This window comes from Heterodontus francisci, chromosome 6, assembly GCF_036365525.1.
Source record: "Heterodontus francisci isolate sHetFra1 chromosome 6, sHetFra1.hap1, whole genome shotgun sequence".
Classification (NCBI taxonomy): Eukaryota; Metazoa; Chordata; class Chondrichthyes; order Heterodontiformes; family Heterodontidae; genus Heterodontus; species Heterodontus francisci.
Window position 1 is genome coordinate 64,403,136 of NC_090376.1, and position 12,696 is coordinate 64,415,831.

At 42.0% G+C, this 12,696-nt stretch overlaps 2 protein-coding genes across 5 annotated transcripts in view; both read right to left on the reverse strand.

Annotated features, from left to right (window-relative positions):
* Positions 1-1,610, reverse strand: part of LOC137370974 (augurin-like) — a 126,661-nt gene extending 125,051 nt beyond the window's left edge. For both annotated transcript variants that reach the window (XM_068032871.1, XM_068032870.1), the window contains exon 1: positions 1,485-1,610. The gene's annotated coding sequence lies outside the window, so the exon portion shown is untranslated. The remainder of the gene's footprint in view (positions 1-1,484) is intronic.
* A 6,954-nt stretch (positions 1,611-8,564) lies between these two features.
* The window catches only part of nck2b (NCK adaptor protein 2b), a 69,148-nt gene continuing 65,016 nt past the window's right edge, over positions 8,565-12,696 (reverse strand). For all 3 annotated transcript variants that reach the window (XM_068033809.1, XM_068033807.1, XM_068033808.1), the window contains one exon: positions 8,565-9,676. In XM_068033809.1, coding sequence (XP_067889910.1) covers positions 9,482-9,676 — 195 coding nt within the window. In that variant the 3' untranslated portion in view covers positions 8,565-9,481. The remainder of the gene's footprint in view (positions 9,677-12,696) is intronic.

Below are 12,696 nucleotides of genomic sequence, written 5' to 3' on the forward strand. Positions count from 1 at the left end.
CGGATAAGCCAACATTTTTACTGGCCACAAATGTCGTTAACTTTTGCAAGACCTGCCCTACCTGCCAGGTTGTTGGGAAACCACAACCTACAATCAAACCTGCTCCACTGATCACCATTCCTGTTTGCGGGGAATCTTTCAATAGAGCTCTGATCAATTGTGTGGGACGCCTATCCAAAACCAGGACAGGTTATCAATCTTTCAACCATCCAGAATATAGCCACCTGATTCCCAGAAGCCATAGCTTTAAGGAAACTTACTGCTAAAAGACATAGTCGAGGATCTGACCCGATTTTGCACACAATACGCCTTGCCCAAAGAAATTCAGTCCGATCAAGATACTAATTTTATATCCTGAACATTCCAAGAAGTAGTACACAGCCTTGGTATTGACCAGCTGAAATCTTCTGCATACCACAATCTCAAGTGGAACAATACCATCAAACCCCGAAAACCGCAATCAGGGCATATGGCTGAGATTATCCCTATGACTGAGATAAAGGAACAGCTTTCTTGCTGTTTGCTACTAAAGAATCCACAAATTAATCCACAGATTTCAGCCCATTTGAATTAGTTTCTGGACATGAGGTGAGAGGCCCCCTGAAACTGATTAAAGAATAATTCCTGGATCAAAAGGAAGAAACCTCACTACTAAATTACGTCTCCACCTTTTGTGACTTTTTAAAGCCTGCGCTGTAGCAAAAGAACACCTCAAAGCAGCTCAACAAAAACTGAAAAGGCAAGCAGACAAAAAGCTGCAGCCTGAGAATTTAAACCAGTGGACCAGGTTCTGGTACGGTTGCCATTGCAAGGCAAACCTCTAAAAGCCCGATTCAGTGCCCATCCAGTATAGGGAAAAAACTGAATGATGTGAATTACTTGATTAATACCCCAGACTGGAGAAAAAAGCAAAGACTGCGCCACATCAATATGCTAAAACAATACCACAGCTGAGAACCAGATAGACCAGTAAGTATATGCCAAACAGTAAGTGCAGTAGAAGAAGACACCACTAGTGAAGACGAACTAAGTGAGGAAGAGAACCCAAAAAACTCTCAAATTGAACCCTCCACCATAAAATTGGAAAATACAGAAATATTAAGGAGACTAGACACCATATTGAACTTTCTCTCTGGCCAATAGAGACCAGACCTAGCAAAGCTGCTAAATGAGTTTGAGGAAGTTTGCAGGGACAAACTGGATCGCACATCCTTAACAATACACAATGTAGATGTAGGAGAGACTCTGAAGGAATCCGGCCATAAGAAAGGGTTATACGGTTAAAAGAGTTATTTTCCTATGAATTAGGGATTCAAAAATTAACAAGCAGAGCTTCATTTGCCTACATCCTGTGGCATGTTAACTTTACCCCCAACACAAAGGCAGTTTCTGAAAGACAGGAAGTCACTCCTGAAAAATATGAACATATTCACTTCAGCAAAGCACTGCTAATATAAATCTTATAAATAATCATTGCAACTTACCACAATCTAACAATGGATAACATTATTTTCTACGGAGGCACTTCAATCACCTGTCAACTGAATCTGGCAATCTGAGTTACAATATTAAAACACTATTGCATAGCAAGGAAGTTACCACGATTTGCCATTGCAGCATCCTGCTAACCCTAAGGACGTTGACCAGCATGTGTGCGCACAGCTTCCTGCTGGCTCAGCTTTTTCTTTAAAATTAAATAGTGTGGAATTTAACTCGAAATCTATAGCTATACGGCCTGATTTGGGAAATAGAAGGGGACGAACCTAATTACAAGAGAAATTACACCACCATACGTAAAAAAACTAGTTATGCAGCTTAGAAACAGTATAAATATTGGAACCACACAGTAGATCTTTAGAATCGTTGGATTCACTCCAGCTTACGTTAAGGTAAGAGCTACTGTGGTGCAGTGACGATAGTTCTCCCCTTAATTGGGAGAGGTCACTCGCTGAACTCTGTAGCTTCCTACTTGGAGATTTAAGGTAAATGCTGCTTTAAATATTGATCAATATCTTAAATATTTTACTGTAACAACATTTAGACTTAAAACTTGGATTCTGTACTTGGAATAAGATTATACTTTCTTTCTTTTCCTAGAACTATTAACAGTGCGATTGTTTTACCCATCAAATGAGAACTGCATGTTTGGTTCTTTAATAAACTTTTATATAATTTATAAAATATATTGTCTCATATAATCGTCTGCATCTTAAACTTGAGAACCCATCTCTGTACATTCTTAAATGGACAGGCACTTTATTGAGGAGAGATGCCTGGACCCTTAAAATATCCAGATTGTTATAACCTGGCTAAAACTTGTTAAAAAGACTATCTGGAAGATGATAATATACTCCACTGGTCCCTTTCCTTTGGGGAGAGTTAGATCAGTTCTTCAGTGTGTCTGTGAGATCTGTCTTTCTCAACATTAAGTGAGGGTGATTATCTGGGGAGTATGCGTGATCCGGGATGGTCCCAAAAAAGGGCTAAGGTTATAATCCACTTCAACTTCACCAATACAACACCACCCATACAGACTGAGCCCTGACAAATTGGCTCAGGTCCACGCAGAAATAAAATACATGCTGGACAACAATTTAATTGAACCCAGCCAAAGCAGCTGGAGCTCTCCTATTGAACTGGTACCCAAACCTGACGGATAAACCAGAGTTTGCATTGATTACCCCAAAGTTAATGCCGTAACCCAAACAGACTCATATCCAATCCCCCAAATTGAGGACTGCACTGACTGAGTAGGAAGCTCCACCTACATTAGTAAAATTGTCTTATTGAAAGGATATTGATTGGCAAGTCCATGGAGTCACGATGGCCAGTAAAGTGTTGCGGGAAGAGGCCTGCCTCGACCCACAACATCGAGAAGTGCCTGCCGCATATTAAAAATTAACAGTAATTCTAAGAGCTTAAAGCCCTTTAAAAATGGTGTGGCGCCTCCGCGGTGGCGCCAGACGCCGTTGTCGGGGACGCGGAGGCCGCCCCTAATCATCATTGGGGTGGCCGCTCCACCTCCACTATTTAAATGAGCCCCTGTGCAAAATATCGTGAGGAATGCGGCGCACAATTAAAATTCAGCACATTATGTTTATTTGACCTGTCCCCACCCCCTGCACTAGAGTCCTTACTTACGGAGGGATATTCTTGCATTGGAAGCAATTTAGAGAAGGTTCACTAGGCAGATTCTTGGGATGAAGGGGCTGTCTTATGAGGAAAGGTTGAGCAGGTTGGGCCTATATGCATTGGAGTTTAGAAGAATGAGAGGTGGTCTTATTGAAACATATAATATTCTGAGGGGCCTTGACAGGGTAGATGCTGAGAGGATGTTTCCCCTCATGGGGAATCTAGAACTAGGGGCCACAGCTTCTGGATAATTATAGGTTTACCTGCCTCACTTGAGGGATAAGGAATTACTTTTCCTTTCAACAAGAATTCTCAATAACTCTCAGGTATCACAACTCCTGCACTCACATTGGTTTTTGTATTTGGGCTTACAGCTGCAGTCAGAGCTACAGCCTGTTCTGCTGTACTCTCGGTCAGGGCCTCTTTCTCTGCATTGGCTTTGTGTACCCCAATAAGTCCCATGAGTTTACCCCACAACTTCCAGAATTCTGCACGAAGATGTCCACCTTGTGACAATGATAACACTTCGGCTTGCGGACCTCACTTCCACCCTCAGCATCTTCCTTTCCGGCCTGAGGAGGAGATTCTGGGGTGTTCCCAGCTGTCCCTTCTTGTCCCTGGCTACTTGCCTTCCTTTCACCCTCCCACCTTTTATGCTTCTCGGGTTTGTGGGGGTGACAAAGGGTTTGGGCTGATACACAAGTTCAAAATCATCAGCAATTTCCGCTGCCTGTCTAGCCATTGAAACCTTATGGTTCTCAACATGGGTTCTTACTAACAGAGAGAGTGAATTTTTAAATTCTTCCAGAATTAGTTCCCGAAGGTTCCCATAGGTGGCCTCCATCTTTAGTGCCCATATCCAACAATCAAAATGAATTTGTTTTATCCTCTTACTTTCTATACAAGTCTGCCCATTCCATCTCCAAAGGTTCCGAAATTTCTGTCAGTGAGCTTCAGGGACTAACTCATACGTAGCGAGAATAGCTTTTTTTGCCATCCCATAATCTGCAAAAGCCTCCTCAGAAAGCATGACATAAACTACATGAGCTCTGCCCATCAACCTACTTTACATAAGCAGTGTCCAGCTTTCCTTTGGCCACTTCTGTTTGGCTATCTTCTTAAAAGAAATGAAAAATTCCTCTACGTCCCTTTCCTCAAACTTGGGGAGGGCTTGCACAAATTTAAACAGCTCTCCACTGGATCCTGGGCTGGAGCCAGATCTTTCCTCACCACAATTTTCCTTGAAGTCAAGGCCACGCTGTTGTTTTAATTCCAGCTTTTTAAACTCCAAATACCCTTCCTTCTCTTTCTCTTTGAAATTCTAGTTCAAGTTTTTTTTATTGTCAATTCTTTTTCAAGCACAAGTTTTCTCATTTCTATTTCTTTTTCTGTGTCAAGTTCAAGCTTCCTCATTTCTAACCGGATTTTAGCTAATTCAACTGCACTACCCTCTGGTTTGCCTTCTTCTTCCAATTGCAAATGTTGTGCTATTACTTCAATTATGTCTGCTTTCTTAGCTCCTGGTTTTAACTCTAACCCCAATTTTGCTGCCAATGCTATTAGCTTAACCTTGGTTAAGTTCCTCAAACCACTCAGGGATACATCCTCCTTCCCCAGAAAAGTCACAGCAACTGGAAAGACATTCTGGTAGTTTAACGTTTACTCTACTGCACAAGAAACCTGGGGCTGAATTTTATTAGCTCACCGCTGTTCTCAGTGGCCAGCTTCAAAAAGTGTGCAGCACACACGCGCAGGACGTGTGTCGCAGAGTTGCCGTGATATTTCGCACAGCGGCTCATTAACATGGAGGGGGCGGACAGCCCACCCCCCGATGTAGGGGACGGGCACTTTGTCCCCAGCAATGGCGTCTGGGACCACTACGCAGGCGCCGATGCCATTTTTAAATGGCATCAAGCCCTTACCGGTATTTTTACCTTTTAAATACCAAAGGCCCCCTCCCAACCCTGCACCCCCATGACCATACACTTCATCTATTGTCATTGCCCTACTAAAAAAAATTTTGTTCCCAACCCTTGCCCTGAAAATTTCACTCCTCCCCGCCCCCGAGTGTTATGGGAGACGCGGGACCGCCGGCCACTGGCTGGAATATCAGTGTGGGATGACCGTTGGGACAAGGTAGGTGCTTATGCAGTCATTTAAAGGTAATTAACATATTAAAATAAAGTCTCCGTCGCCGTGCGGTGGGAAGGCCACCGCGAGGCCTCACCACCACCAGTAGAATGGCGCAGGGTCTTCCTGACGTCAAGGCTCGTGGCGGGCCTCTCCCAGAAGGACATCCAGGGCCCCCCACCACGACCCTCGCATTGGGGGGGGGGGGGGGGGGGGTTATAAAATTCAGCCCCTGCTTTCTTTTCTTTTTTAATTATTACCCCTCTTACAATTGTACCTCGTCGGCATTGGGTTAATCGCGCAAAGAACCCCCAATTATATGCTACGACCAAGGCAGGAGGAATGCACTGTTTATTCTAGTCCCACTTCTCCACAGGTCACAACATATTTACATTTTCCCACTTACCGATACAGTCAATCATAGACTCTATTTTTATCCCAGAATAAAACACACCAACTAGGTTTCTTTAATAAACAACAAAATTATCAGTTTATTATAAAACAAGACTTAACTAGTAATGAAGTAAAGCAGAAACACACAGATTGAAATATAAAAGCTTTTTTTACCTTAGCCCCCTCACACTCACACATATACATATGCCGGCTAACCAGAAAAAAAGGATTTTTGCTTTTAGAGCTCTATTACAGACACAAAAAAACCACTTGGGCTGAATTCTTGCTCATTCTTGAAGAAACAACAGATGAGATATGTTGTGTTCCAAAACTGGCATACAGTCTGGCCTCCGAGTACACGTAGACGGGTCACTGGGATCTTTTAGAACAGTTCTTTTCAGGCGGCGTGAGAATTAATTTAGCAGGCCTTTCTTCAAAGACAGGAGACAAGATGAGTTGACACAGTGGACTTCTCAGGGTCTTTTAGAGAGGTGCTGGAAGGCTGAGCTGGGTTGTGGTCTTCTCTCTTTCCTTGGGAATTCTCTTCTCTCCTTGGAAGTTCTCTCCCTTTTCATACGGTTCAACCCCAACTTAAAACAATTCAAAAGCGAAACCGAAAAAAGGTCAACCTTTTGACCTCCATCAATCTTGACCTGTAAACAACTTCTCTAGGTGCCCAAAGTTCTCTGTTGTTTATTGAGCTGGAAGTCAGATGGTTTCCGGGAAAGCCTTGTTGTTGTTGCAGGAAGTCAGGTGGTTTCCCAGAAAGGCTGGTTTTCCTCATAAGACCTCTCAGCGTCCCTTTTAAAAAACATTTCCAGGGACTGTTTTTCAAAGTCAAGTGACCTTTACATGACCCCCTTTGAAAACCCCAAAGTTTAACATTTCTTCAAGCTTTCAAAATGAATCCTCAAAAAATATATTTAACAAAATACAGAGGCACTTTTGTAACACCTCCACCCTTGGAGAAATGAAACACTGTTTTTAAAGGTGTTTCTTAAAGTGCAAAAAAAAAATGAAGAAAACATTTTAAAACACTTTTGTAACACTGGCCAGAATTTTACCTGTCCGAGCGGGTCCATGTTCCGGGAGGCAGAAGCAGGTGCCGAAGTCGCTCCCGCTCCATGCTCAGCTGCCGCACCCCTCGAACTCTAAGTGTCCAATCAGTGTCTCGGCGGCAGATTACTGGTTGAATAGGGTGTGTGCAGGCGGAAAGGGGAGCGTCGGCAGAGGTGGAGCTAGAGCCAGAAGGTGGTGCTGAAAAGCATTTAAAAGGGCTTTCAGCACCTTGAGTGGCTCTGAGGGCTACTTACATCAAGGAGGACGGTAGGAGGAGCTAGAGCTGAGCACAAGGATATCCATAAATCTACAAGAGACCTTGGAGGACCAGAACCCGCTTACGGCAGAGAGAGGCAACCGCATGGCTCCAAGGTTCTTAGAAGACTCCCTGCATGTTCTCCTCCAGGCGGCTGAGGCAAGGCAGGAGGTCCTCTTCCCCGCAGATAGAAGACGGCCTCCCAACGCCACTAAGGAGGCATGGTTGGAGGTTGCGGTGGAGGTCAGCAGCCGCAGTGTTGTGAGGAGGACATGGCTCCAGTGCCGCAAGCGGGTCAGCGACCTTCTGCACTCTGCCAGGGTAAGAGGCATGTCGCAGTCATCGTTGCTTTGAACTTGTACGGGAGGGTCACCAGGTGTTGATGCTGCAAAGTCGGAGCCATCCATCTGGTGTGAATGGCTGCCGTCCTGTCATGGGCCATATACTGGGCACATCTGAGAAGCACAATGGTCCAGAATTGTGCCAACTGTGCGCTTCAATGGCAATGGTTCCAGATGCAGCATGCAGCAGAGGGGATAGGCAGGTGCTCCTTCAAGTCAAGGAACTAAACTGATTGCCATGTGTTTCCACAGGAGAAGAGGGCATAGAATGCCCAAGAGAGGTCATGGACCGGTGGCGGTGTCGCCAACATCCAAATTCTCTCGAGTTTGGAGGAGGATGCATTGCTACTTGCTGGGGAGGACGTAGGACACTCAGTAGCCGATGGTGAGGCTGGAGCACCTGGCCAAGAGGATGAGTTCCCCAGAGTGCAGGCAAGGGGGTGGGGGTGGGAGGCTGGCTCAAACAATTAACTATTCCAACGCACTCCTGGCTGGTCTCCCACATTCTACTCTCAGTAAACTTGACGTCATCCAAAACTCTGCTGCCCATGTCTTAACTCGCACTAAGCTCTGTTCCCCTATCACCCTTGTGCTCGCTGACCTACATTGGCTCCTGGTCAAGCAACATCTGGATTTTAAAATTCTCATCTTTGTTTTCAAAATCCCTCCATAGCCTCACCTTTCCCTATCTCAGTAATCTCCTCCAGCCCCACAACTCAACAAGATACCTGCACTCCTCTAATTCTGGCCTCTTGTGCATCCCTGATTTTAATTTCTGCGTCACAGGTGGCCTGGGCCCCAAGCTTTGGAATACACTCCCTACACCTCTCTACCTCGCTTTCCTCCTTTAAGACACTCCTTGAAATCTTTGAACAAGATTTTGGTCATCCTTTGTGGCTCAGTGTCATACTTTGTTTTAGAATGCTTCTGTGAAGTGCCTTGGGACATTTTATTACGTTAAGGGCACTATATAAATATAAGCTGCTGTTGTTGACATAGACAAAGAAACTGAGCACTTTTACACAAGGTATCAATCATCAATCAATCAAAAATGCGTAGTGTGTGCAAACTACACAACTGCCATCCTAAAAGATTAAGTTCTGTCATTTTAAACATTCACATTATCCCACTTCATGGTTACATGTGGCGTTTATCTAGCTAAAATGGCATTTTTCTACATGACATAAAAGAACAGTCACAATAAGTTTATGTAGTGTAAACAGTGTAGAAAAATTCACAAATTACACGTCTAATGCCAGTAACCCCAAAAATGATCAGTTTTATTAATCTCACGTATTAGTGTCAACAACCTGCTACATATTATGGTGAGAATTAAATATTTACTTTTTACTTGAAACAAGCATAAGGGCGCAAGAAACAAGCATGTGAGTGGCACAGCTGGGTGCACAGGTAACATTGCCAAACATTGAGCCTCATACATTACGGACGCCTGATTTCCATTGATCCAATAAGTGTGTACTCTCCATTAGCTACAAATTACAGACCTAGATTTGTGATACTGTTATTTCTACAATCTTACCATCGTAGTCTAGTTAGTTAAGTGTTAGCAGTTCCATTAGTGTACTCTTTACATAAAATTAAAATAAAGTTTATATATCAGAATACAGTATAGAGTACTTCTAGATTCTAGGAAATCTCCAACTACTTGGTAAGCAAAAGCTACAGTATTTACTGCCACATTTGTTATATCTACTTTTCTCTTAATTAGCTGTAGCTTCAGTGCATTTAAACTGTGCCCAATGTCTTTGTCAAAAGGAAAATAAGTAGTGAGCATTTTTAACTGGATTAATTAACACTGCATTTTCAAGGATAATATCCCCCAATCATCCATATTTTCTAGCTAATTAAATGTACATTGGGGAAATTCTAGCCCAAGCGTGTGCTAAAGTGATCACCGAGAAAAAGGTTCAACCTAACCTTTGGAAGGCAACGCAAATTTAATAGAATTAAAGACATACAGGCAAATAAACAGAAAAAAACCAGACAAAATATAAAGGAAAAATAATTAAAGACACACATCAGAGCAGCAAATCCGTAAAGAGAGCCAAGAAATTATCAGGACCTCTTAACATTTTTGCTCTGCATAATTGTTCAGATCTAAGGCTTTTCTCCTTGTCAAACCTGGTCATTGCCAGGTCTGCAGCCTGCATCACTGCAAGGGTTTGATTAGATACAACTTGTCTCCGTGTTCACTTGTGAAGATAGGTGCCTTTTTGTAGTGTTCTACCAATTCATCCATGGTGTTAAATCGACGCTGTCCAATACAGTACACTCCATCTACTAGCTGGACCTTGAAATGTTTGTTCTTTCCTGATGCTTTCAGTGATATTGAGAGGTCACTTGGCTGAAAGAGAAATAATTAACTATGATTATATTGTTAACATAGGAACATCAACCTTAAAATATTTACTCCAGTAAAACCATCCATCCACACTATCACAATTACATTATTTAATCAGGATAAATGTATGTACAAACTAGGGGGGGGGGGGGAGAAATTTGCCTCATGTGGTGAAACGAAAAGGGCAGTATCGGTTCGGTTCGGCTGTCCGTTATACGCAACACCTGATACTCAGTTCCATTGCAGCTATTCAATAGCAATTAATATTAAATTCCCCTCCAATGCAAGTAGGCTTGATGGTTACGTTTTATAATAATTACAAGCCAATACACCCTTTTAAGCCGTTGGTGTCCGTGGGCATAGCGCTTTATATCTTTTGAGCAGCGCAATAGCACTTCCCTCCATGGTTTTGCCCCTCCCTAGCTCTGTAATCTCCTCCAGCTCCACAACCCTCCAAGATATCTGCCCTGCGTTCTCTAATTCTGGCCTCTTGTGCATCCCTGATTTGATCCCTGATCAAAAAGAAAAATATTCGCACAGAAATTCGCCATATAAAATTACTGGCACTTTTATAATCCAGCACAAGGGGAAACTCGTGAATCGTCTCCCCCTCGCCAAACCTGCTGCTTCATGTGTGCCTGAGCCTTTGTTCATGCCCAACTGCCTACTGGATCATGCAATTCCTGCTGTTCATTCCAATCTTGCTCCTTCGCAATCCTCAGCATGATAAAGCAAGGGAGCACAGTGTGGTGAAGACTTATTCTAACCTCCAAAGAAGAAAGTGAAATGACTCCCTCTAAACTGTGACCTGTTCCATAAGTTCATAGAATTGCTGTGCCTGATTTTAGCTGAGCAAGTAATTCATTAAAGGCCTAATTCTGGTGACAAAGGTTTGAATTTAGTTCTCGCAACATTAACCCATATAACTTGACGGATGCGCAAAGAATATGCTCTTTTAATTCACAAAAGGTGCTACTGGATAATGCTGAAAATTTTGTGGAAGGTACAGAATCTGACATGAGCACTTCTAATCAATGTAACACACTCAACAGAATAAAATTTTAAAAAGCTGCAGGTAATATTGCACATGGAAAAGAGACAAACAACGGCAAACATTTAAAGAGTTAATTTATAATTTCCAACGAACATATATTCCCTTAAGAAATAAAAGCTCCATGGGAAAAGCGGCCCAGTCAAGGCTAACAAGATAAATAGAGTATTAGATTAAAGGAAGAGGCTTATAATGTTGCCAAAAAGAGTAATAAACCTAAGGTTGGGAGGAGTTTAGAATTCAACAAAGGATGACCAAGAAATTGACAGAGAAAAGAGAATATGAAAGTAAACCAGCAGGAGATATAAAAACAGACTGTAAAAATGTCTACAGGTATGCAAAAGGGAAGAGATTAGCAAAAATAAACATGGGTCCCTTAGATGTAGAGACAAGGAAATTATAGTGGGGAATAAGGAAGTAGCAGAGGCATTGAATGAATAACTTTATCTATCATCACAGCAAATGACAGAAAAAAACATGCTGGAAATAATCAGGAACGAAGGGTTCAGTGGGAAAGAGGAATTTAAAGAAATTATTAGTAAAGAGAGAAACTGGAGAAATTAATGGAACGAAAAATTGACTAATTCTCTGGACCTGATGGCCAACATCCGAGGGTTTTAAAATAGGTAGCTACAGAGATAATGGATGCATTGGTTTTGATTGTTTGAGACGAGGAGAAATTTCTTGATTCAAAGGGTTGTGAATCTTTGGCATTCTCTCGTTGAGAGAGCTGTGGATACTTAGTTGTTAAGCATATTCCAGACAGAGATCAATAGATCAATAAATTTTAGAAATGAAGCAGGAAGACAGCATGAAATTAATATTTGTGCAATCCAAGGTTTGGCTTAGGATCAGCATTGGCAATAAATCCTTACCAATACCTCCTGAAAAGTGAATATTTCCTTTTTCAAATTTTTAGAAAGATTATTTGTCCACATCCAAGTTTCTATCCATTGAGAGAGTTAGGCTTCATCCGGTATAATTATATTGGGAATTTTTTTGGAGATTTTATCAGTTTAGGGAATCAAGGGATACGGGGATAGTGCAGGAAAGTGGAGTTGAGGTTGAAGGTCAGCCATAATTCTATTGAATGACGGGACAGGCAGGCCTTCTCCTGCTCCTATTTCTTACAGTCTGATAGAAATCCCTGACAACAAAGAAAAAATTCAGTTAAGGGAGAAAGAGAGAACTAAACTGTTAACATCTCCATTAATTTCCTAATAATTTCAAGAGAATTAAATCATATTAACAGATTGGGAGATGACATACTGATAGAAGATGAAGCCTTACGCTCATTATGAAAAAAAGGAAGCTTGGATGTGGACAAATAAACTTTCTAACAATTTGAAAAAGGAAACATCTGCATTTCGGGAGGTATTAGTAAGGATTAATTGCTAATGATGATCCTCAGCCAAACCTTCTGGGATTCTACAAAAATTAATTTTAGGCTTTATTCATGACCTCTCTTCCCCGAAGTCTCACAAAAATTGTAACAGCTTGATTATTATACATAAAAACCTTAAAAAGAGGAAGCAACAGCCAACAGATTTGTAGAATGCACAAAGCAGTATTGCCTAAACAGCTGGATTCAATTAGCAGCTCCAGATGGGGTGAACTTTGGGTTCTGTAATGGCAAACTATGAATTTTAAAGCAGCAGTTTCCAAGTCAAAATGAATTAGATCCATAGGTACAAATAACAGATATAATCTCAGCAGCATAGGCACATGCAAATGTGCTTTGTTGACTGTAGTGCCTAAGTAGACCAAAAAACTAATGTAAAAGCAAAATATTGCAGATGCTGGAAATCTGAAATAAAAACAGAAAGTGCTGGAAATACTCAGCAGGTCAGGCATCATCTGTGGAGAGAGAAGCAGAGTTAAGGTCACAGACCTGAAATGTTAACTCTGCTTCTCTCTCCACAGATGCTGCCTGACCTGGGTATTTCCAGCACTTTGTTTTTATTTTATTTAT